The 27,355-nt window shown below is 34.6% G+C and overlaps 1 protein-coding gene across 7 annotated transcripts in view; it reads right to left on the minus strand.

Moving 5' to 3' along the window:
• The window catches only part of MAP3K7 (mitogen-activated protein kinase kinase kinase 7), a 44,676-nt gene that overhangs the window by 7,013 nt on the left and 10,308 nt on the right, over nucleotides 1–27,355 (minus strand). For 2 of the 7 annotated variants that reach the window (XM_051777801.1, XM_051777794.1), the window contains exons 2-13: nucleotides 25,770–25,880; nucleotides 24,067–24,132; nucleotides 23,107–23,152; nucleotides 22,317–22,455; nucleotides 21,083–21,207; nucleotides 18,726–18,854; nucleotides 16,717–16,847; nucleotides 16,246–16,327; nucleotides 14,985–15,136; nucleotides 14,190–14,349; nucleotides 11,550–11,630; nucleotides 5,238–5,305 (exon numbers count right to left, since the gene is read on the minus strand). In XM_051777801.1, coding sequence (XP_051633761.1) covers nucleotides 5,238–5,305; nucleotides 11,550–11,630; nucleotides 14,190–14,349; nucleotides 14,985–15,136; nucleotides 16,246–16,327; nucleotides 16,717–16,847; nucleotides 18,726–18,854; nucleotides 21,083–21,207; nucleotides 22,317–22,455; nucleotides 23,107–23,152; nucleotides 24,067–24,132; nucleotides 25,770–25,880 — 1,290 coding nt within the window. Of the gene's footprint in view, nucleotides 1–5,237; nucleotides 5,306–8,702; nucleotides 8,724–11,549; nucleotides 11,631–14,189; nucleotides 14,350–14,984; nucleotides 15,137–16,245; nucleotides 16,328–16,716; nucleotides 16,848–18,725; nucleotides 18,855–21,082; nucleotides 21,208–22,316; nucleotides 22,476–23,106; nucleotides 23,153–24,066; nucleotides 24,133–25,769; nucleotides 25,881–27,355 lie in introns of those variants that run through there. The other 5 variants (XM_051777796.1, XM_051777797.1, XM_051777798.1 and 2 more) reach the window with 5 other exon arrangements.

Raw genomic sequence — 27,355 nt, forward strand, 5'->3', positions numbered from 1 at the left:
TTTACAGAAAAGCATGACAACATGTCTAGGAATTTTCACACCACCATTCAGTGAAATCTAGCAACTCCATAACATAAGGAAGAAATAGTTTGTTTCCGATGCTTAATCAGCGAATGAAACTACATTCGGCTAAAGGAACATAGCTTAGTAACTGCACTAGACTGCAATGTATTAATCTTCAGTTTTCTTATGGTTCTTTTGTTAACTCAGAGGTTATGTGATTCATCTTCACAAAACACGAAATAAGTGTTTAATCAAAAAGGATCAATCAATTGAAATAAAACAATCAGAAAATGAGTACATTGTCCCTCATGAAGCAAAATAAGAATTAAATCAAAATTCTCTAGGATGTTCTTTTATATACCATTTGACTCCTCCAATCCTTTTGTTTACCGAAGCACAAAAACATAATACAGACTTCACTATTCTACTGAGTTTCTTTTTCAGAATGATTATTTACAATATGTATGCTCGTATTTCACATACCCCCTCACTGACATAAAATTAACATAGTAAAGGACTTAAGACTATAAGCCCCAATGAGTTTTGCAGAAAAAAACAAAGTAAAAAGATGCAACTAAAATACAACTACTTTCAAGATGGTGTATTTATCATGAAATGATTAAATGTCTCCATTTTTCAGAAGAAGCATTCAAATATACATTTCCTGGAAACCATATTTCTTTATGATTCTTTATGATTTCCAAATATCCTACCTTAATTTAAGTTTTAAAAGCCAGGATTTCAGTCAAGTAACAATCCAGAGTAACAAGATTCTACACACCAAAAGATCCATTATTTTGATTGCATAGTGTTTCTTTTGTAATGTTTATTAAGCATTTAGTGTTTTAAGTTAATGGCCAGACACAGGGCAATAAACTACTCTAGAAATAATCTGATGGATATTTCAAGATGATGGTATCAGACATTTTGAAAAAGCTTTTGTGTCGGTGTCTTAGTTGATATTAAGCAAGATTTAAGTTGCTGAGCTTACTGTCAGCATCCTCAGATATGAATGATAAACATACCCTGCTGATGTGAAAGATCAGAAGACAGATCACTTTTAACAGCATGCGAATCCTCTAAGCAAAAAGAGATTTTCTGAGTATCTACAGTTGATAGCAAAGGGCACTTGAGAACTACTCTAGTTACAGTAACTTCTCAACTTGTTTTGGTCCATCGACAACAACAACAAAAAATTTCCTTGATAACATTATTTAGATGAAATAACTAGAGATAAAAATGAAGGATTCCTACAGGAGGCACATCTAAAAAGTACTACTAAGTCAAAGGGAAGTTCCCGAAACTGAACACCAGTTAAACTGCAGTGTTTGAGTGCGTGTTGAGTGAGATGCTTTAAGCCTCCTGGACATCAGCCCCTCTGATTGGAAAACCAGTGCCTGTTCTTTAGCAATCAGTTTCTGCTACCCCTTCACCAGTATCCTTTCATCCTTGCTTCCTCCAGGTATCTCAGTATGCTTAAAAGACTTGTTAGCAGGTTATTCTCAAATCTTCTCTTCCAGGCAGTCAAACTCACATGGCATTCCTAGCTTTTAGCTTCCACTTCTTAAAGACTTGCAGCCTGGAAAAGCTCACATATTCTGAGGAATAACATCCCATGCCCCAGTTTAATTTAAGTGGGCAACACAATTTAAAGAAATTATCATTATTAGCCCTGTCTCCTCATTGCCTCATCTGTGAATTTTATCTCAGCATGAGAGAAAAAAAACGAATGTGCATCTGTGACAAATTTCACAATCTCACAGAGAGAATGAGTCATCTGTACAATATCAGATCCCCCAAATTATCCCACTTAGCTTGCATGCACGTGGGTATTTACATTCTGACCTTGCTTCTCAACTGTTCAACACAGTACATGGTTTTCTTTAATACATTTTTTTACACTTCAAAGTAAACTGTAAGAATTATGAAGGTAACTGCTACGACACCTCCTCTCCCTAAAAACCAACAACCCCAAAACAAAACAAAACAATGTTTAAAAAAGGTAGTAGGTAGTTTTGATACTCCGATCAGATAGATATTCTGTAAAAGATGATGTATCAAAGTAACCAAATCAATACACAGTAGACAGGGAAGGAGATGGATACCTTACTAGGTATCTGATCAGTTCTTGCATGATTATGCCAGATGTGTTTCTCAGTATCTGTATAAAACTTCAAGTTCTGTTAAGACTCTATGCAGTGTAAATACCAGTTTGCTGTGTTCCTTCAAGTCCCCAAAAGTATGAATGGCTGCAAAAGTATTAATGTGCAGTTCAGAGTCTGCACGTGTTTCTGTGTTACAAAGGTGTTTAGGCAAGAGCAGTAGTGCTGGACAGATGACACAATATAATGGTTTAAAATGCATGTACAGGGAAACAGAAAGGCGGAAAAAACAAATCAGTGCAAAAAAAAATTTATGTGGAAAAATGAATAAAGCATCACAATATTTGGATGGAAAGAAACAAAAAGGTAGCATTTGACTTTACAGAGACAGTTGTGTCAGTGCCGCTCCTGTCACTTGGAATAACAACCAGTCTAAGGTCACCAAGTACTAGAGAAACTCGTGCAAATTCAGACTTAAACATATATTCTCAACACCAAATCACTCCAACAGCTGATCCAATAACAGAAAACCTTTGACAGGATATTTTCCTACCTAAACTGTTGATGCTGATTAGTAAAACCATCTGCAAAGCTCTATTACTATCTGCTACTGAGAACACCAATAGAAGCAATACCAGAAAGTGTCTTAAGTGTCTCAACAACATATATATAGTAATCAGCAGCCATACAAACCACACAAAAAATTCTTATAAGAGTACACAGAAATAAAATATCCATAAAATCATAAAACACAAAAGGTGGTTGAATTAAAACAGACAAGCAGTTAAAAAGAAAGACAAGAGTCTTGGTCTACACATTCAGGTAAGCACCCAAAGTTCAGTATATTTATTATTATCAAGCCTGGTGTTTTCCTTCACCTTAAGAGAAAAACCTTAAGAAAACTTTCCTGATTAAAACCCAGTAGTTATAACAGAATCATTTGCTATTAACACAGCACCAATTTTCAGGAAAAATACGTTCAATAAAAAGATTTCTGACCAGCTTTAGTGTATCATTCAAACAGTTAAAAACCAGAAAAGAGGCACCATGTCAATCCTTCAGTTCTGAGTGGGATAGGGACATACACAGCCTGGGTGCAGGACTAGAGGCACGCAGTGCCATGGCTGTTTGGTGAAGAAGGCTGTGCCGCAGGGTGGGTGCAAAGGAGAATGCAACGCGGGGAAGAAGGATGTCTGCAATGAAGGGAGGGCGGGGGAAGGCGATTTTCACATTAGAAAGGATACCCTATATATGGTAGGGTGCATGTGGGAAGATAGGATGAACTGACCAGAGCCACGCTAGTCAGATGTTTTTTCAGCTTTGATTAGTAGATTGCTATACTGATAGCAGTTCAAGATTGTTAATAAAAATTCAAGGCACTGAGGTCCAGAGCTATAGAAATACATAGAGAATAATCTTAAGTCTTTAGGCATATTACTTCCTTCATTTTCCATTCCTTTTTTTTAACATACAAACCTACGTACGCCAAAAGTTAGCATTAGCTTCAGTGGATTTTTCAATCCCTTCTCACACCAAAACGGGGATAAAAATTCACTATTTGTTTATATGGACAGCACAAAAATATCTTTGAAAGCGCATTTTTCCTGCCTGTTAAAATATTATGTTTTCCAGATTTACCATAATGTTTCCAAAAACTGCAAGATAGAAGCAGATAACGGCAATTCTTCTTCACATATTTCCAATATGTACACTATCAGAAGCAAGAAAGTAAAATGTGATTCTGGTACTTCTACAGACCCATGTATAAAATTGGTGAAGTAAACATAAAAAACAGAACAACTTTCAAAGAAAGACTGTTATAAGTTATTAAGATATGAAGCAAATGCTGAAATTCTATATTTTTAAATACTAACCATTCATTAAAATGAACGGAATGAAAACTTCTAAATAAAAAAAGCTATAATTAAATATATCCATACAATCAGCACAATTTGGTGTAACTGATGTACTGTCACTTAATTTTCCCCCCCCCAGGTCTTACATAATTTTAGTTCTACAAGTAACGGAATAGGCTAATATATTTCTTTCCTCAATTTTGCAAACTCTTTCCTTTTCATTTCTTTCCTTTCTAATAAACCTGTCTTCTCTGAAGATAGTAAAATGTATTTAAGACTCATCTGTTATTTTCTGATAGATACGCACAGTAAGTTCTACTAATACCTATAGGATTGCTGAGTTTTCTGTGGCTATAATACTCCACCAAATAAGGATCAAATGTTCATCTCCCTGATAACTACACACCCCAAGAATTACCACCTAATTTAGATTATTGCAGTCGGTTGTTTAGTATGCAAACCTGATTAACCTGATGAATATGCTAAGCTTCAGTATCCCACATCCAATTAATAGTAGGGACCTCAAAATTGCCCATTCACACTAAGGACCAAATAGGCCCTGTGAATTATTGAAGCAATTAAAAACACAAAATAAACACATCTGAATGAAGAATTAGCTGTACTTCTCTCATTTAAAATTGAAATTAAACTAAGAGCATGTTATGTAGCATACCACTGTTTCTGTTACCATGGCAGTTAGAATACCAGATAAGGAGCTATGTTATTATAAAATATTTTTTTGAAACAGTCTTTTTTTAAAACAAAACTTTGTGACAACATCCTGCTGTAAATCTTTCACAAGAAATGGAGAAATTTTACTGTAAGTTACTATTCAGGATTCAGAGATTGACAATAAATAACATTTATAATAGTGATGCACATACTTTTTGTTTTCATGCAAAAAATTAGTCTAATGTATGTGTAACTGCTTCAGATAGTAAGTAGTAATTATAATTGTCTTCTACATATAGAGAGAAGAAAAGGCTTTCCTGAGTAATATCTGCCCTCAAACAAATTAAGTGGTACACAAAAACCATGTGTATGTAAAAATGCTAAATACTGCATAAACTATATAGAAAATGCTTCTCATCTAGAGCTCATTCATAGATTACCCTCATGGAATCATTTAAATTCAATACAAGCAACGCTACAGTCTGCCAAGCTTCCACATCATTTCTACGAAAGCATCGAAGGTGAAGATTTCCAGACCAGTTCCCCAGTATGGATTTGGTGCTGACTTTACTGAAACACAAAGAAGTGATGAGAAGCACATTACCTGACTGGACTCTGTTCCAGCAACACTAAGATCTTGAATGGATCTGCGCCTCTGCTGTCCGTTTCCTGCTGGGAAAAAAACAAAACAAAAACAAACCAGTGAAATATATTCAGAACAAAATAAGAAGGGTGCGACTGTTGCAGAGGAGCTTGGAATTTGTACAAATCCACAGAGACAAAGTGGGAGAGGGAGAGAGAGAGACAGCTGCAGAATTTTAACTCAAAACATGCTGGCCTGTCAACAAAAAGTATACCCTAATACAATAACCACTCCTACCACATGAATAGCTGCTGCACTCTACTCCACCATCTTCTGTCACATGTATTTGGTCAGGCTTAGTACTTGGGGCAGGAGCTGATGACGACATCTATTTCAAGTGCGTTACGTTATGGGGATTTCTAAAAGCTAAACCGCGAAGATAACAGGCTGCCAGCTTTAACCTGTTGCTCTTTGGCTTGCTCAAGGAACACAGCAAGGACTTCTGCCTGTGTGTTGCTCCCTTCAAGAAGATGAAGAAATGAAAGTGCTTTCTTCTGGTCTTCTGCCTCCTTCAGAGGAACGAAACTATGTCCTATTCTCATGCTCTGAGAAATGTGAAAAGGGGACTGTTCAGCTAAATCACATCTCACCATCAACCTACGGAGCACAGTGCTTGTAATCTTTTCCTCTTCTCCTTCCACCTGTTCACAATTATCCACCAGTGACAGCTACATAAAACAGTTTAAATTTTAACACTGACACGCAATCAAAGGCATTTCCAGGAAACAAAGTCTTCTTAAAAATAAAAGGAGATTATGCAACAGAATCTCCCTGGCTACTTTGATTTTTATTACAGTGATTGTTTATATTATCTCTTGAGAGCAGGTCAGCTGTCCAAAAGGAAACACCAAAATGTCCTGAGTAACAGCTGACAATGCTCAAAATTCTTGCTCTTAGCTCTGCATTACGTAACTTTGCTACTGGAGGGGAGCATCTGAAACATGTACTGCAGCCGTGGCAGCCCCTCGCCCAGCAGTCCTGCACTCAGCAACCAACCCAGCTCACTTAAAGCCCTGGAAAAGGCATCGCATTTTTAACCTTTTAGAGACTTCTCATTCAGCATCATTTCCATATGACTCCACAGCCTATCCTGACACATGTTTTGAATTGCGACAGTTAGTACAAAAATGTGAGACTATTTAATACTGATCAATAAATTTAATAATCCATTAAGTTTTTAAATATAGATACTATTACACGTAGGAACACACTACCCCAAAACAGCAATAAAAAATTTTCAGTGTCACTCTACCGATTTGTCATGACATTTTATCATCTAACATTTATAGCAAGTACTATAAGAAACAAGCATGTAAGAAAATCAAGCAGTATTTTAGAACAGGAATATATTCTTTGCTCTGTCTACAAATGAATCTGAATTGCAACTGTTCTGTGGTCTTGATCTTTTGCTTCTGAAATTCAGGGAAAGTATATACTTACCTAAGCAACAACGTCTAAGTTATTTTTAATTCTTTGATACTAGGGATCATGTGAATGACTAATCTATATCAAAATGTCTGAACTTGTTCATTTGCAGTGAACTTTTTCACTATGTAATCATTTAACAAACAAGATTATACATTTAATAGAATTTTGTGCCATGGATACTTCATCTGGCTGCCACAGCTCATCTCAGTATTCAAGATATGTGCAATCCACCCACAACTGACACAAAATTATGTGCACATTTCATTCAACAACACTGTTATAAAATTAGCTCAGCTGAAATAGGCTTGCAAAAATATCTGAAATTCTCATTTCAGATTAGCAACATTTGTGAATTTAAAGAACCCAGCACATCTGTTGCTGAAATATTAGAACGTGGCTGCCAAAATGTTAAAATAATCAGGGTGGGGTGCAAGAAAGAAAAGAAAATGCCTTGGGTTGAGGGGGAGGGGAGAGAGAAAAAGGGGTCCAAACTACTGTGTTGTAAAAAATGAACACCTTTAAATGAAATATCTTCAATTTAGTAGCATGAGGGAAGAGCAAGCTCTACTAGGCAATGCCATTTTAATTAGTATAACTACTGCAGACATCTGGCAAATAGCTTAGACAAGGCAGAAACAGACTACAAATCAACAAATACTTATTGCTCCAGATTCAAGAAAAATTTCAATTGAAAAATATACAACATAAAATATTTATTTGAAATGATCACTGCTACTTCTTTATGCTTTTCTCTCACAGTTATGATCTTGTTCTTACTTCTGTGTCCATTTAAAACGGATTTTTCCTCATTATAAAAACTAAGAGATTTGTACATGCACAGAAGTTCATCTACAGTAGCTTGATGCCCAGTGTCAGGCTTTTGGTAGTTCACAGGATTTTAAGATTAAAAAGCAAATGTCACAAACATACTTCCTGGCCACAAAAAAACCCATTTTGCACACTGTTGTTTATTTTCTAAAATTAAATTCTAAAGGAACAGGAAACTTCCATTATGTCCTGCCCCACATACTGCAGGCAAAAATAAATTCTACAACTTATTTGATCACCACCCCCACCCTACCGCCAAACATCCAGACCAGCTATGACCTCTTCTCCCTGCCCTTTAACAGATACTGGCATCTCCTTTTACACTTTCTTATTTACTCACAGTACTCTCTCTTCCTTACACACGTACAAGACTCAAACCTCTCTCACAGTGCAGGATGATCAGTGACTGTAACAGTGCTAGAAGACATTCTGAGGAAGTTAAAAAATTGATCTGAACTCCACAACAATTAAGTGATTTGGGAAGCCAAGGGTGGGATTTTCGGTATATATTGGTTTTAAAAGTAGATAGCAAAATTACAGACCTAAAGCATCCATAAATCCTATCCCCTTTCTAAAGACCCTCAACAAAATGTGTCCATCTTGAGTAATCATTTATGCAGTGTCAATGCTATAAAAATCGTAACGCTGTGGCAGAATTTCAGATGACAAAATTATAAAGCCAAATGCACACATGCTAAATGCACGAGATGTCTAACACTGCCAGTGAAGAAAAGACTGTACTTGAAGGTTTGCTGCTTGACTGGTTTGTATTGAAAAGGTATGCAAACTATAATTCAGATTTTTTTCGTTTCTTTAAACATAAAGCTACTTAAACCTTTTGCACTTACTAGGGTTTTCATTTTTCATATATATATATATAAAATAAAATGTTGGTGCTTATAACCTATACTATATATACACGGTAAATTAAAAAAAAAGAATTGATACATCATTTGTCTACCTGATTGTAGGAAACCACCACTGCAAACTCCTGCTATGCTGTTAGACAAAGAAGGAATTATTTGATCCATTTTGCAGTTTCTAAGTTTGTAAGCTAGCAATACAAAATAGCATCTTAAATGAACAAAAAGTTCTAGTCACCCTTATTGTACTAATTTAGAAAGAAGAGCAAATATATATTAAAAACTTCCCCTTCTGCCAATATTTTACCTTTAATTGATAAAAACGTGTATTTTACGACCTTGGTAGCATAATCAGCTCATGGACGAAATGCAGTTGAGGCAACACATTACGAAAACCCCCAATGATAGCAGATGTAGTACTCATACTTCTAAAATAGCCCTGTCCTAAAGCAGCTGACTCACGGTAACATGCCTGCGTCGTGCCTCCCCTCCCTGGGCAGCAGCTGCTTTACCATGTGCTCAGCACAACTCCAGGCAGCAGCACAGACCGGCACTTGTGCTGCTCCAAGGACCTGGATGAGCTGCTCGCCCCACCGAGGGACATGCCCAGGGAAGTTCGGAGGAGCTGGGTCTGGGGCAGAAGTGCTATGGAACGTAACGGGGTGGGATCGATATGGAGGTGACAGTTTGGGGGAACTGAGAGAGTAAGAAAAGGAAAGCAGTGAGAAGTACATTGTTTTTAAAATAATAACCGAGCAAGGTATTTTTGAATAACTGCTTTAAGTATACAGATGAATATAACTAGTTTACTAGGCAGATAATCATGTCCCTGTCATGTAATGATTAATCTCATTTTTTTCTGGCTTTGGGATTATTACAGGAAAGCTGTTCTGACAACCAGGAAACTTTCAATATACAGCCCAGATGTATTTGCGGACAATTTAAATATTTCTTCTGTAGTGCCAATATTGTCTTTTAGCTTAAGTAGTTCTCTCTTCCTAGTTTTTAGCTGGAGATTCATCTATAGAAAATAATTATTAATTTCTTAGCTTTCATTTTGTGGGCTAAAAAAAGCCATGCTTTCAGATTCTTCTTTATACTCTCCATAACATCCTATTAGCTCTTCTTGATATTATTTCAGAGTGCATGTATGTTTCTTTTATATGACTGACCACAACAGTATATTGAATTCCTGATTAAAATTCAACAAGGGCCTATAAATAGCATCAGTGCTTCTTCATTCTTCCTGGAAATGAACGTTAAGATTTCAGTTTTTCAGAACTGCATTAGATTAGTGGCTTATACTACCCAGGATTCATCTGCACACATCTGCTATGGTCCCATGTCATCTTTTTAAAAGAAACAGTTGCTAGTGTGTGAGCCACAGTGCATGACACTGGATTTTACCCTATTCCTTTTCAGTCACAGCAAAATTCACTTTATGTAATACTCTAATCCTCCTCTTTATGAATAGTTGCTTCTGATAAAACATTATCAGTTAATTTCATTATTGTTTGACTTAAATACCTTAAAATTTGACTTAAATTTTGAGAAAATTGATTGATATGCTTGCTCCAACCCTTTAACTTCTTTCATTTCTACAAGTTGCTATTTCTTTCATATGTATTCCAAATAATTCATCTTGTAATTCCCATCCTGTCCAGTTCAATTAATATAGACCAGGTGAAAAATTTCTAATGACTCCTCTGCCTAACGAAGAAACCAATAGACTGGTATAATCTATTTTGTGAAAACAACATGGTATTTCATTTAACTTGACTTCATCATTCCTTAAAAGTTTCAAGGTTTCTTGGAAGCCTCGGTGTTGTTATGTGCAGACTGTGTGTGCAGAAGAGGAACTCATTAGCGTTTAGAGCTTATTTAACAGGCTCTCAGCATGTGGTAACACTGTGAAAATTGACACATCTCTCCACTTTTGCTTTCCTTGCTCTCTCAGGATTTCATTTATGCCATTGCAGGCCAGGACCCTTTGAAAGTTACAGTGGAAAGCTACCCTAGCAAACTCTTTTGCCAATTTGTTGGACTCAATGCCAAAGATGTTTTCTTTTCATGGGTTGTATTGCTCAATCTTTTCTGTATTTTTATACGTAACCTTCAATAAAGTTATTTGAAAGAAACTTTTTACAAAATTACCTTCTGCATTCAACTTTAAAATACCAAACAATATCAAGATTTACAAGGTAACTTCCTCAGATGACACCAATTTAGACTGAGAGGTCCACAGTTTCTAGCGTATTTCTAAATTAGCAGTAGATACTATCATTTGCATCTCCTGTCTGCGACAAATAATTCTGCAGTGACTTGCATACTGCTAATGGTATACATATCACAGTTTGGGATTGATTATACTTATTTTTAGGCTTTGAGAAGTATGAAATGAAAGAAAGAAATCCACTTTGGTTGCAAAAAAAAATGGAAAGGGAAAGGAAAACGTTATGCTACTAACTAAAAATAGACCTGGGATACATGAGAATTATTCATTAAAGTCCCAAGTGAAATTATCATCTATGGTGCCTGATTATACTGATTTTCTTCCTGTCAGAAGCCTCTCCTAATAATTTTAGTTTGCATTTACTTAAACACAACAGAAATACCTCACGCAGACACATTTTAGCTCTAGAACAGTGTAGTCAAATATAAGGATTACACAGATTAAGTGTTAATGTTTTAATCACAGATATCACACGGATTTGAAATTCTGTACCTAATGTATTTAAGTTTTTTGTTCTACTAATATTTGATTAAAAAATAGGAGCCCAAACACAACAAAGATCAGGGCAAAATAATTACCTAGACAGGAATTTTTCAACTAAAGTTCATTTTCACCAAATGAGGCGCTGTAATAAAAGACTGTATATATAGATTTGCTCTATAAGAAGATTCTAAACATCAAGATAATAAAGGAAAAAATGCTTTATCAATAGAACTACGTTTGAACTAGAAGAGTGAATCCTTTACTGATAAAAGTAAGCTTGTAATAAAATATTATGCTTCTCTTTACAGAAGCATTATGAAAAATTTTGTGGGATAATTTCTAGTTCTGTCCTACAGCAACTGGAGCAAGAAGTATTTTAGCAGTCTGATCATTATTCCGGCATCTTAACCACTGACCCGTTCACCTGGTCTGCGATACCTGGTATGATGATCTCAGGGACATCCAGAATGTTGCCAAATGAAGCAGTTTTACGATGGCCTCGTTTAGGCTTGGAATAGGCTGAAAAAATACACATATACAATACACATGCAAAACACTAAAATGGCAATAGCAAAATTATTAAATTCCTAATACTGCATTTTTCATATACTTGGTTAAATTAGAGTTCATGCAAAAATGTGTCATGCAGAATAAACTGCATTGCCTTCCACTCATGCTTACACGTAATTAAGCAACGGTTAAAAAGCAAAAAATGCAGAACTAGCCATCATTACAACACGGTGTAATTAGTTACAGTTAGCAACACAAAAGTCAAACACAGAAAGCAGCATGGCAACACGGAAGGGAAAACCAAACGTAATTATCCAAACAGAGAAAAAAACGAAATTATTTCAGTTCACCTGTACATTCAGAATAAATTCTTGACTCTCTGAACTTATATAACCTTTTCTCTTTAGTGTTGAGAACAAACTATTTTATAAACAAGTTTAATAGTTAGATACTTCTTTAAATCACCTCCTTTTAAAGCAAATCTCATTTGTCTCTGAAAAAATGCTTACTCTTACTACATTTGATAATCATTCTTGCTGCTCACTCTTTTGTCCCATTAGTGACAATTTTTTATTTTGGGAGCTGGATATCACTACCAACTTTGTAATTTTTGAATGATGTTCAAGAAATGTCATACACTATGAATTAAAATCTAATCATACTTTTTTTTTATTTTGCTACTTTTGTAGTTTAAGATAAATAGTTCCTATTTAGAGAAAACCTGAATGCATCTCCCAAAAATAGAACATTGTAGCATATTCATCTCAGTAAGTAATGGTGATGTGTACTACATGATTTACTCTTACACTTAATCTAATGAAAGCTGGAACAAGAAGATTAACTAATTCTTGACTTGATTTAACAACAGCCCAATTCTCACCCAGCCACACAATTTTTTTTCAGGTTCACAGCATATTACTTCTGTCACGCAGTTAACAAGATTGAAAAAACAAACCAAAACCAACACAGTGCTGTTTCAGCTCTTTCTGAAAAAGTTATGGTCAGATGGGTTTGACCTCATTTCTAGTAGTCTTCTACAGCCTTAAGAGATTTTTTAAAAAAATACCCAAAGAACCCCAAACCAAAAATATATATATACTTTTGTTTCAAGAAAAAGAAACCCTACAGTGATAACCAAAAAAAAAAATTATTAGAATATTCTGAATAGTAATTATTATTGTCTTCCTTAATGTACTTAAGGAAGACAAAATAGAAAAACTAAAAACTTGCAAAAAGAGGAGGGTCAGATTATCTCCACTAATGTAAAAAACTTACATTAATAGTGTCAGTGACCAAAGTGAGTCCTGACATATTTTAAAATAAAACCAGCATGGTGTTATTACTAGGTAAGTACACAGCTGCCTTCTGTGTTAAGAAACCTTTAGAGATATTCAGGGTGAGATGTGCTACACAATCATCCAGTCAAAGACTGACAATACAAAAGACAAATTTTGGAATAAAGCTTTAAAATAAGAACATGAAAGTAAAATGTGTTTAGGGCAAAGTAAATATTATGTCATGAGTAACTTCAGTATTTAGTAAAACAAGGTCTTGGAGTAATCATAATACAATGAAGAACAAAATGAAATAGTCATGGAGCACGAGAAAGCCAGAATTTTGATACGTAATTCCTTATTAATTGCATCTACTCAATTACCCTAATTTTCAGATTGGTAGAAAAATACTTAAATGGCTAAATAACCCTGAACTAACCAAAGTAATTTTGTTTTATTATTTAAATGTGTGGTTATATACCATAACAAAACAAAACTTCCACATATAGAACTTAAAACCTGAAGCTTACATAAATTAACAAACAATACCTTTGATGAAGAAAAGAGACAAGAAAGTGTTTGCCAAGTATACACATGTTTATTAATTTACTCTTCTGGGAAGAATAGATATTGCTTTCACCATAAAATTATGTACTTATACTTACAGATAAATTCCAATTCTCTCAAGGATTTAATGTTTAGAAATAACAGTTTAAAGCTGAAGCAAACCTGGCAAGACACCTGTAGCTTTTTTTTTTAAACAGAAGACACCAATGCTTTGTTAATCTCGTGAATAAAATCTAACTATGCTCCTCTTTCTGAAATCTGCCAAAGTGGATTTTAAAACTTATTTGGGAACATGCTGAACTTTAAACCTACCTCTTAATTTCAAAAATATTATAGAAATAACCTTGAAGAAAATGTTATTATATAAATAATTATGCTAGCAGAGATGAAATAACACTATTTCAGATGCAAAAGTGTAAGTTGTGCATTTGGAACAGGATTGACACTTAAAAGTCTTATAATGTGTCTTTAAAAAAAGTAAAAATCTAATTCAACAAAATCTCTTCTACAACCTTTAAAATACTGAATTACAATACTCAACATTGCTGACTGTACAATCATAAATAAAGCCATTTCCCTCCCACAATTAATAAAAGACAATAAAGACTACATGTAAAGTTAAAGTATTTTCATACAGCTACTGGTATTAACCTTTTGTAAGACTATGCACATTTCACATTTTCCTTCCAATTCCTTAATCTACGCCCCAAACATCCTTTAATTTTACCTGTGATGGAAGCTATTCTTGCTTCTATTTCAGACATATCAGCACTCATCCTTTTGGCTTCTCCTGAAACGAGGGCTGACGGCGGTCGTGCGCGAACATCTGACAAGCTCTCCACACTGCTCCCACGAGATGGGGGCAAACTCAAACGGCCAGGATCACCCTGTTTCAACAGTCACATTTTTAAAAAGAAAATTCTGCACGAGCCCTCCCTGATATGCACCAGTATGTAGGTTAAAATACATTTTTATAATGTGCATTTTAAAAGTGGCAAGATTTAAAATTTATAACAATAAATGGTAATAATTGAGCTATTACTGGCATATAAAACTGAAATATCTGCAACTTTGAAAATAATCTAACTATACACAGATAAAATAAAATCAGTAGAATTAGGTCAATGTTATCAGAATAGAATCTTTGTATTTTTGCATTTTACTTGAAATAAAACACAGCATTTTCAAAATTCAGATAAATGTTTAATCCTTTTATATCATACTACTATTTTAGACTTAAATTAAGGCAGCAATTTTCAAACATATATTTTTTTTAATCTAATAAATACCTTTGAATAGAATGAACTATTTTTACATTTCATTGGAGATCTTAATAGAGCCTTCCAGTTTACATTTTTGGAATTATTCAATATAATTCCATCCCTTTTCATGTTCTTCTATAAATAGCTGGGTCCAATTTTGTATGATTTTTGAAGAAGGACACAAATGTTTCAGATACAACACTTTTGTCTGCCTATGTCCACTTCATTATTATGGTTCAAAATTGCACACTTTAGCTTACCGGCTGCTTGGTTGTGTTTTTGATTTGTTGTGCCAATTTTGACTCTAAACGTTTAATAGTGTCATTGGTAGAAGCTCCTTGGAAGTCACTTGGTTCTATGTTAGCATCACTCTTGTTACTCGTGTTTGTAGAAGTGATATCCATGAATGAACCTAGAAACCAGTAACAAAGAAAAACATTTGGGAATGTCCACTGAAAATACTGAAGTGCATCTCTTCACTACAGCATTCTCAGAAGTCTAACTTGGTTTTAAAACAACACTTTTCAAAAATTTTAATGAAAGGCAAGTTGCAAGACTGCAACAGATTCATTACTGTAAGAAGTAAGAGGAGTGAAAAAGAATACACAACTACCTACTACGGTAACATTCAGAAGTCAATCTTTAGCTTTCTTTGAAATTGTTAGGGTAATGTCATATTAAAAACATGACCAGCAATCTCATTCACAATTAATGACAAAGACCATCATTAACCACAGAAGAGCATAAATACCTGATAAATAACAGTCAATATATATTCACAATTTAAAATGATAAATTATGTCTTAAAATCATATGCTGAGAGGTGGAGAACAACTAGTAAAGTCAGTGCAATGCTAGAGCTGCAAAGATTTTGTTAATATACAGGTCACTAAATTGTAAAGTAGCCAATGAAACTTTATCCAAAATACCAGTGATTTCTTCGGAGATAGAAAATAAACCAACCAAGGAGAGGAAGTTGAAGACACCTAAGATTAAAAATTACTTAAGTGGAAAACCTGTACTCTAAAAAATGAGGAGCCCAAATGATCTTCATTTTCTATTATTAAAAGGATTTATCAGAGAGCAAGACTACCTGAAAGTCTAGCCCACATTTTGTTCCATCCACCTTTCTGGTTATTTTCTTGCATGTAATTTAAATTACTGTATTTAATGCCTCTTAACATAAAACAAATGCAAGTATAAATTCTGGATATTATAACTGAAAGAGGTGCAGCTTTCAAAAGTAGTGAAAAATTTTAAATTGACAACTCCTACATATTACATATTAGTGAAAAGGTGTTAATTGTTAGCAACATTCATGGGAAAGAAAAAAGGAGACTTTAAACCTGGACATTTGGAGACAGCTTTTACCATAAACTTGTTCTCCATTACACGTAAACTTCATCAAAACCATTTGACTGAGAACACTGAATATGATGTGGTAAGAAGTATTAACAAAAAAAATAGATCCCTGTCAATGCTTATGTTGCTATTCTTTTTCTCTAACTTACACAAATGTACCTGTACTAGTGGCAGAGTTGCTTTGGCCTTCATCTGAATACTGGCAAGGATACTGCAGAGGTTCATCAGCTCCTGGAAAGTACTGTGAAAAAAGAGTTGATAAAAAAACCTAATTAACCATTGTTTTAAAATTATTTTAATAGTATCTCATAATTTAGAAATACAATTTATATATTTATAATAATTTATTTTGAAGACACGTAAATGCAAATACTTTTAGTCATACATTAAAATACACTTTGAATATTTTTTTAATTTTCTCAAATCTGTTATGAGTTGGTATACCCCCCCATAAGGAGATGAATTACTTCCCTTCTCTACCGTAATCGATAATTTTTATCAAAAAGAAAGAGGAGAAAGAAAACATGTAAGCCCATCTTTAGAGTGTGATGAAAGGCATACTTTTTGTAATTCAATTTCCTAGTTTAACAGATTAAGAACTGATTAAGATACTAAAATAAATTTTTATACCCGCATCAAGTGTGTCATTATTTTAACAATTTCCTCCATGGACGGTCGTTGAGAAGGATCCTTGGACCAACAACGGGTCATTAAACTCTCAATTGGTTTAGGTAAGTTTTTGATCAGTGGTGGCCGAGTACCTGTAATTGAAATTAGAAAAAATCCTTAATTTTTTAAGCAGACTATAATAAACAACTGACAGTGATTGATCTCTCTCCAGTATTTTGCTACATAAATATAGGGAAAGGTAGAGTTAATCGTAGGCTGAAAGAACTGGCTTGTACTTAATTTTCTCTCTTACAAACAAAAATTGATCAAAAAAAAGTTACTTTGCACTACATAGAGGCTACAATTACATACAAACAAGTAGAAAAAAAATTAAACTTCTCCTTCAGTAGAGGCCTGAATAAATACAGCACATTACAATGGCTAATGTTACTTGTCTCTGAAGAATAAAGCTCTAGAACAAACTAGGAAGCAAGTAGTAACAGTCTTTGGTTCCTAATGCTGTATTCACAAGAAAAAAATAATGAAAAAACCAAAACACCTGAAGTATTTTTGAGAGCTGATTTTGTCCTTCAAAACTTCCTTAAAAATTACAGGCACTGGAAGTACCAATTCTGTGTGACTTTCTCATGCCTACACACATTTGTAATAACATATTTTACTTCAACTGTTGTATAACTATTCAGCTGTTTTTTGGTTCAAGGTTCTCCTCTTTTTATGATTTCAACAAGGAATACAATTAATGGACAACCGCTTGTGTCTGATATATGAGGAACAGTGATGGTTTGCAAAGCAATCAGCAAGTATTTAAAAATATGTTAAACAGACCAAGTAATACATGAGTGCCACAATAGTTTTAAATGAGATGAAGTGTACTAATATTTCCTCTTAAGAAGGAAAAAGAAAATGGAAGAAGATAAAAAGGATAAGTTTTTAAAGCAAAAGTAGCTACAGATAGGAATTTTTCTGTCCCTAAAGGATATGCCTGCACCTTATTGAGGTTTCCTGATTTATGACTATTAGATTTACACTTAGTTTCACAGTTAATGCTTTTATGCAAGGCACTCTTTACTCCTAACTTTAAATGACCTGTCTATTTGAAAAACGAGCCTTCGTCGCTTGTTTGTTATTTTTTTCTTCCAAACAAGTTTGTGCTTGCTTTGATGTTGTCTCTCACAAATGGCAGAAATTCTTTGCGGTCACTGAACTACTTCACTATCATTACTTAATTGTTTGTAAAACTCTGTTTTGCCATGGTACTTAAAAACACAGCAGTAAAAAAGTTACACCACTAGCATGAAGATACTAAAATCTACTATCCTGACCAACATTATACCACTGCTTTAAAGAAAAAGTCCATTTGAATACAATCATTGTGCCCTGTTTATAGTCTAAGCTCACAAAAATCTGTTCTATATAATACCTAGCATAGCAGAGTGCTGCCCCATGAGTGCAGGTGCCTAGGTAAAAAGGAAAAACCATTCCAACAGCAGAACAAAAAAAACAAAACCCAGAACACCACAGATGAAAAACAAACTGACATTTTTAATGCCTAATGGTCCCGCAGGAGTTTGACAGTTTCTAGCGTTTCTAAACACAAGTCAAGTTACTTCAAGTTACACATTTATTGTAGACATTTAACTACAAAGAGTAAAAAAAATGAAAGAGACAACTTAGCTAATAAAAATCACCATTCATCCAGATAGAGGGGTTGTGGGTTTTTCTATAGCACCTCTCAGATCACTTTTAAAATGGAGTGTCATAACAAAGAAGACATGGCTCTTTACCCTTCTTTATTCATACACCAGTTACACATAGCAGCCAAATAACACAAAACCCACACTGACACAGAAGTGGCAGTGTTTAACTATGTAGTCTTTGTGACAAAAGTGTATATTTAATGAAGCATAAAATGGAAACACTGGTAATTTAAAGCTGCATGGTTAAGAGTGTTTAGCAAATTTATAGGTCAAATACACAACTTCAAATGCAATAAAGTATTTTCAACTCACCATTGTGAACTGCCCACATTATTCGGAAAGCTGGACCACCAATCTCATCAAAAGGTTTCCTACGGGTGATTACCTCCCAGAGAATAATACCCCAACTGAAAACGTCACATTTTTCACTGTAATTGCTACCTGGAAGAAAGTCATCAATATAATTTGTGTCTTTTCTATGTAACACATTAAAAAGAAGTACAGTTTGAGTTGATCATAGAATCATTAAGGTTGGAAAAGATCTCCAACCTATGTAAACAATGGCAGATCACTAAGGGAAGCAAAACAGTCTCATCTATGCAGTCAGAGCACTTCTGTGACACTAAGCCTATGAAAGGAGAGGAGCCCTATTCTCCTGTTGGCACAAGGAAATTCAGTTTTGTGGCCGAGAAGTCTTGGACTAATTCTGAAAACAGAGTCTAAAGAAAGTGAGAGAATATTCTCTATTATTTTATTATGTGATAGACCAAGACTGGATAGACACAATCATTCCTCAATCATTCCACAGCAATTTTAAAATGGTTTCTTCTAATGAGAGTTCTGATATTAGAATTGCTCTCTCTAACTTTATCCCAATCTAAATCATGTTATTTTCATTTAGATTATTTGATCTGTACAAGGCTTTAGGTGCCCTAATGTTTAAAATGGGAAGAAAATCTTAATATTAGGGCAACTGCTTCAATAGGCAGTTGTCTTCTACAACAGATACTTCTCATGTCTTTATTGTTCTAATCTAAAAACATTAGTACTAGATCAGCAACAGAATAATATTAGCATCTTTTACATTGTTGAATTCTGATTCGGTAGGTTAGGCAAACAAGTTTTTAACAATTCCGACATTTGACGTGGTTATTTTAGTAGCTTAATAACTGTTTCTGGAGTAATTTGATATGCTGCATCATAGAAGCTACTAGATTTCTTCCTTTCCTTGATACTTGTCCATTTATAATAATTTGTCTCTTTATCAATAAACACTTTCAGTTAAAAGTACATAAAAACAACTGTAGACTGAAGGCTTTTGCTGCTGTCCAAAAATACAACTGCAATACAAGATTTCTTTGTTCTGCCTTGCTGAATTCATACACCAGAGGAACTAGGATATGCACTGCAAATCCCTACCATAATATACTTATTTGTATTCATTTTAGATTAACATTTTTCACTCAAAAAAAGAAAATCTATCTGTAACACTAATTGTCCAACTTGATTATTTCTAAAAGAAAAAATCTCCTATTTGTACAATTTAATTTAATAATAAACAAACATTAAGAAAAGAAGCACTCCTAGCTAGAGTTAAAGAAATAAAGTAGGTATCTGGAAAATTTTCAGGCACCAGAGTGAAACACATAACCCTTTGGTTGGTACTTTAAGCAATATGTGGAAGAAAATGGTACCTTCAGAACAAAAGCTCCAAAGGTGATGTTTGTGAGGAAACATCTCCTAAAACTGTATGGGAACAGTCTCTGGAATAAGGACATTAAAAGAAAAAGAGGTCACTTGGATCCAGAATCGGGGAAACCACTGTTCCACACAGGCACTTCCTAAAGCAGGAAGATGACTTTTTCCAGACCACTGCTAAATCACTTTGATAATTTAAGGTACTGACTGGCTAAACGGTGTTTAATTTGCAATTTAATATAGACTGGATTATTTCTGTGATAATCATGCAGCAATTATACCTATCTAATTATCAAGTGTCATCAGTCTTTCCCAGTTACACTCCAAGAAATAGCTAATTTTCCTACTTAACTAAATTAACTGGTAATAACAAGTTCCTCGGTACGTAGGAAAGAGGAAGTACATCAAATCTCTAGATTACACAAAAAGCAGACAAAGATGGAGTTACAAGAAAGTGGGGGATTGAAAATGAAGGCAATTATGTTTAATTTAGAGACACTAACAGGGAAACTCTAAAGTTAAAAGCCGATCGGAATAGCGAATGAAAGTAATGACAGTGTATTTAAATGTCAGAAAAGTTTGAAATAATTTAAGAATCTTGGAAACATTAAAATTGTGGGGCAAGAGCCCTCTGGCTGTATTTGATGTACTTACAAAATAAGAAACAGCAGCTGTCTAGAGTTACTCCTTACGTAAATCTTAGCCATGACACAAATAAATATCTAATACTAATGTGAGAGAGTCGGTTCAGTGCTGTTCTTTAAACCTCTGCATAATTATTTGACAATATATAATTGTACAGATTTTTAAATAAATGTTAAGAGTTCTGCCAAGACTCTTTCAGTTGTTACCTCAAACTTTTATACACATTGAAATAAAGAATATATGATCCTGTATTTCCTACACCACATTAATTCACAGTTGTATCCCTAAAAAGAACACAAAATACTGACACTGTGAATTTTTATTACCTTCAAAAACTTCAGGTGCCATCCAAGCAGCACTTCCTTTATTGTTGGTCATGTGTGTTTGAATATCACAGGCTGTACCAAAGTCACAGATTTTTAGAACTGTCCCCCCAGCTACCAGGAGCAAACTGTCAAAGAAAAAAAAAAGATATTAAAATTGTGTGATGAAATAGTCTGGCAATAAACCACTGATTTTTTTTTTTTATCCCAACAACTATCGTTGTAATATAGTTGAATGTCTTAGGCTTTGATTCTCAGTGCTTTAGTTTTATAATCTGGGAAATCAGTAAGGTCACTTGTTTCTAATGCGAACATATTAAATATTTTAAAATACTCCAATATATATTGTAATTTATTCCTATACGCTAGATTTTAATTAAGTATCTTTAGCCATAGTAAATCACTAAGCATATATTGACAAAATTAGTCCTTCAGATTCCAGAGGCTGAAAAACTAGTGCTGTAACAATTTCAGCAAAAGAAGAATGGTCAAGACGCCCGCTAATATCTGTCCACGTAGATATTTATTTAAACGAAAGCACTGAAGTTACATGTTAGCAGCTCTCTAGATCAAAACTGGGGATACAAGAAAGAACTAAAGATTTAAAGTGTGGCTTCATATTAGGATTTTAGCTGGTAATAACTGCAGGCTACTATAAAAAAGGGATGATTCTGCTCATACTCAAATATCTGTTTCTACTTAATCTGTACAGCCAGATCTGAAGCTGTAAAGTGAGTCAGATAACAAGCAGTGGATAGGAAACTACTAAATTTTGTTTCAGTGGAAAGTGATGGGAGCTTCTGGCAGGGGTAGTAGAACTGGCAGAAGGAGGGGATAAAAAAGGATGGCCATGTGGCGAAAGAGCTCTAATATAATAAATATGACAGAACCAATCAACCAAACAACCCCACCACAATGTTCTCTTATTGAACAACAAAACCATTTCAAAACTGGAGGATTTTAAATTCCCCTGATTAGAAGCCTTATTTCTAACAAAATCCTCTTCCATGATGCAGGGCAGGAGCAGGACATTTTTCCAGTGTGACAGAATGTAACTGAATACAGTTCATTTTCTGTATCATACACCGTCATTCTGTAACTGAAGTTTCAAATGCACAGCTTTCATTTGGAATACGGTACACCCAAAAGTATCAATTAAAGGTTCTTTTCAAATGCAATAAATATTTAAAAATTATTTTAAATTCCAATTGTAAGAAAATATAAAATATGAACCTACTTTGGTGGTTTCAGGTCTCTGTGAATTAGAGCCTTTGGTTTCATGCTGTGGAGATATGCCACTCCTTGGGAACACTGTAAACACCAACTCATGGCATGTGCAGCAGTATAATGAGGCAGAGGTTCAGCACCATGTAGCACTGCAAAACAAAGGCACAAACTAAAAAGAACTTTATTGCATATTACAACACATACGACGGAGTTAACAAAATACCAGTTAGAAAGCTCTATGGAATCTAAGTAATTATCAACACCTCATGACTGCAACTGAAAATATCCTTCTGGAGACTTTTTTAAAATAAATGACAAAATATTTTCTGCTTTTTAGTATGCTTTCCATAATTTTTAATGTCAAAATTCAATATGAAAGGTGTTGCTTGTTCTCAGCTATCCTTGGTAAAGTCTGTGTTAAATAAATGGTCAGGGAATTTACAAATCTTTTCAGATGTTCCACTGGAAAACCTTAAATTGCTTGTATAAAATATAAGAAACTGATACCAAGAACAAACCAGTGGACTGAAAAGTGGTTTTAAAAAGCACACTCCTTTCTCCTTAAAATTATTTGAAAAATTTCAAAGAACCAGAGAATGGTTGGAAGGGACCTCCAGAGGTCTATCAAGCAAGGTCAAGCAGGTCACCTCCAGCTGGTTGCCCAGGACTTTGGTGAGGTGGCTTCTGAGTATCTCCAAGGATGGAGACATACATATGAAACAGCTTTATAGTTTAGATCACGTTTGCCCTAATACTAGTGCTTTAGGTCCAGCAAGACACTATGTTGAAGTGATACTCACCATTGTATAGAGAACCTCCTTCAGCATACTCCATAACAAGACACACCTTTGCAGGGGAGGGAACAAAAAACAGGGATGTGTTAAATGTAGGGGCAGAAAACAGCTTCTGTAAACTGAAAGGAACGGTCTTTGAGAGCAACTGCAAAGCCTCTGTGCCTAAACTAATGGAAAATATATCTATGAAGTAAAAGGTCAGTTTGAAGTGTACATGTTTACGTGTAAGAAACAGAAAGGAGTTTTATACTTAGTTCCCACTGTAAGTTACAAAAGAAGAGAATGACCTCCCCCTGCCTCAGTCTTAAAAAGCAAATCCTGTCTCCAAACTGCAATTCACTTGTTCTTACTTTTTTCCTTAAGCAATTTACAAAAAAAAAAATCAAATACCACATCAAAATAATTTTACTAGTACTTAAAAAAAAAAGGGATGCAGCATTATTTTAAACAATTAGATAGCCCATGAAAGAATTAGCTAAGGATATATCAGTCCAGTCATTGTACTTGCTTTCCTGCTTTGAGAATTTGTGGGACTGTTTGCAGCTGTGGCAAATCCTGAAAATTGCATATATGAGAATAGGAACTGATTTACAAGGTACAATTGCGTGTTGCTAATGTATTTGCTTTTTGTATTGCTAATTTGCAATTAGTAAGACTGTAAATATGAATGTAACTACATATGTAATACACCAGATGCCATTCTGACAAACTGAAGTATAATCTGTGCTTAGAAATGGCTTTGGGGTTTCCTTGAAAGAACTTATTTTTCATAGCAGTGGAAAGAAAAAAACCTAAAACCTGAAAACATCAAGCAACCTACATATCTGTACATTTCCTTATTATGACCAAAACATAAAAAATATATATAAAATATACATTTGTAGTATAAAATACATGTTTTGTGCATTGATGCTTGCATATGCTAAGCTAGTCACTTGCTGTTATACTGACAAAGCTATAACTTACTGGGTTTAGACAGGCTCCATATAACTTGACAATGTTGGGATGGTTCACTCGTGACAGCTGTCGAAGCTGCAATACAAATCACACAATTTCAAACCATGGGGAAAAAAGGCTAACGCTTTATTTTCACAGCTACAATTAATACACCACAACAGCAAGTACAGTTTTATATGTCTGCATAACTCTAGATAGCCATTTTAGAAATTACAAGACTGATGTCCCTCTTTGCATTTTAATTTATGTAATTAAGTTTGAGTCTAACTGAACTGTATTTTAAAAGAAATTTTTAAGAAGTTAAATTTAAAGAAAATATTTTGATAGGTTGTAGTAAAATCACTCAAGCCACAAGCATTCTGCAACTAAGACCTCTGTAGGTTCGATGCTCTTCCTGGAGCCTGCAAATTTGGAATCCCAGTTGACTGACTACATAAAAAAATCAGAATCATTTTGGTTTTATTCACAATATAGAATATTACTGTTCAAAAAAACCCCAAGCCCACAACCCTAGAAATTAAGCCAAACAGTTTAATATTAAAGTGACACAGTTCCAAGAACCTAGTCCTGCTTGTACTGGCAATTACACTATTTTGCACTAAGTATTTTTTTTCCCAGTATGTAACAGAAGAGAAGGAAACAAGAAATTTTTTTCCATTTACACAGACTTCTGAAGTAGTTTATGCTGTTCATTGCCTATGGAACAAATGCTACTTTTTCTGTACACTTTAGAAGACCTAAAAAATCAGAACAGAATATTACAACTGATGCTTGCACTATGTAGGGTTTCCAGAATACCAATAATTATTTAAGCATTTTTAGGATTATCTATTCAGATCTCTTTAGAACACAAAAAATGCTAAGAGACCAATCAGGTTTACTGAGTATTAAATCAGACTCAGATTAATAACCTTAAAAATTTACCATGGTAACGAACAAAATATAAATATTTACACAGAGGCCTATAACAAACATGCTTCTTTCAACCCTTCAGTGTGTTACATTTTAGTACATCTAGTTCCAAATTTAAGAGATTTATTTTTAAAGTATTTTGCATATCTTGAATATACTAAACGATAACTGAATAAATATTAAGCAACATGTCACAATATATGCCATTTAAATTACACGGCAAACTTTTGATTCTAATAAATATTATGTATCTTGGGAAGTTTATCATTATATCTGAACTACTCAAGGTATTTCTGAAGAAGTAGACATGAATGAAAACAGTGACTGCCTTTAAATGAGTTACAGGTAGCAATATATGTAAGAAAAAATAAGGAAATTATTAGAACTGCTGATAAAACTCAGAAACAGTTTCAAGTATGGACCTGATTGTATTGAAGAACTTATGCTGTAGCCCTTGAAGTGTTAATCAGCTTCAAGACTTTGGTGGGTATTTCAGCTGCACCCTGATTCCAGACTGGGACAGAATCTAGGAACTGGCATTTCCCCAATTGTGTGCCCTTCTCTCTCTCCTCCTTGCCTTCCAGCTTTTTATGGGAAGCAAAGTAAAGAAGCTGCAATGTTCTCTCACAGGTCTCCTGTTCTGCAAGACAAGGGGTCCAGGCCTGAACTGCGTACCACAGGCTGCATTTATCTTTTAATAGACTTTAGTACTTTAAATAGCTTTTAGTACACTAAATGCACCCATGAATTTAAGAAATAAAGCTCTACCAAACCCAGTATTTCCATCAAACTTACTGTACCTCTACAATGAAGGCTTTTCTTTCAGATTCACTTTCTATTTGTTTAATGGCTACATCTTTAGCTCGCCATTTTGCCTTGCAGACCACACCAAAGGCTCCTCTTCCAACAACCTAGAACAAAATATGAAACACGAGTTAAAACTTGAAATGGTTTGCTGCGCAGGACTTCGCAAATAGAAAAGAAATTTAACTTTGAAAACTGAAGACACACAGGCTCAAGTTGTGCCAGTGATTGAATACTATGGCATCAAAGCATAACTGGTGCTTAGCTAAGCTTCCTCCAAAGATCATTTATAGAAGAATTGGAAAACACACAATTTACAAAAAATTGCAAACAAAACAATTTATTATTAACATTCAGTACCAGTATTTCAGAAAAATATGATCTCCATTATTTCAAACAAGATTTGCTCAGAAGAAAATTAGAGGAACGACAGAAAACTTATTTATTTAGATTTGACCGGTGAAGTTATATCTATTTGCTGCATTCCTTTATTCTTGTTAGGAACAGGAATGTAAAGTTCTGAATTTCAAATGCATACATAAACAACACATACATACACAGGGCTATGATGAAGTCGGGATGAGGTGTTCAGTGTGCTCAAAGTTATGCTTTCATTTTCCCCAGAGATGACTCAATAGTGTGAGAGCAGTAAATTCTCCTGCAAGTCCTCCAAAGAAGCACAGTGTCTGTATAAACTAAGCTTTCTCTATTTCTGCTGCATTTGCCCAAAAATATAAAAAAACCAGACAAGAGTCATAACTCTTCATTGTAACTTCACAGAAGCAGTAGTAGCAGCTTCTGCATACCATGTTATTCAAGAAACCTTCAACCTTTGCTGTGAAGGAGCTCCAACGCCACCATTGTTTAGAGCAGCTCTTTGAAACCAAGCATAGAAACGAGAGCAAGACAGAGAGAAGTGTCCTTTTTTCTATGATGTCACTTCTAGTAACTGCTGAGTTACAAACGACGGTAAACTTAACTTTTACTTCCTTTAATCGTGTTCTTCAGGGGAAAAATGGCAACACAGAAAAAAAAAACATGCACATGAGATATAAAGTTGAAATGAGAGCATCATTGACTCTAACCGCTAAGGGAAAGCACAGACAAGCAAGTTGTTACAAAAGAAAGGTGGTGAGAAGGAGAAAATGTAAGGCACACAAAGGCACAGAAGCAGCTAAGGAAAAGAAGCTCCTCCAAATCTAAAAAATTCAAGGCAGGGCACATGAGAAGGCGGGGAGAGGAGAAGAGACAAGGGGCTAAGTCAGCTGGTCTTGGATTCCTATTTGGCCCTCACAACCTTTCTTCACTGCTGGTTTTAACAGCACTCTGTGCTTGTGTTCCTAGTCCTTGATTGCAAGTAATATCATATGTATCCTAAGGAACAAAGCAGATGCTTTTAATGAAACAAACATGTTTCTGAGAGGTGAATGGGAAGGGATGGGAAAGGAAGGGAAAGAGGGAGAAGGTGAAGTGCAGGCATTGACAAATATGATTATCATAGAAGTTTATTATGGCAGAATTTAACTTTACTGTCTTCCTTAAATGGGCAAAGCACAAACAAGAATATTATTTTCAATGGAAA

This window comes from Manacus candei, unplaced genomic scaffold (genome assembly GCF_025592945.1).
Source record: "Manacus candei isolate 608988 ecotype Guabito, Panama unplaced genomic scaffold, ASM2559294v1 h1tg000011l, whole genome shotgun sequence".
Classification (NCBI taxonomy): domain Eukaryota; kingdom Metazoa; phylum Chordata; class Aves; order Passeriformes; family Pipridae; genus Manacus; species Manacus candei.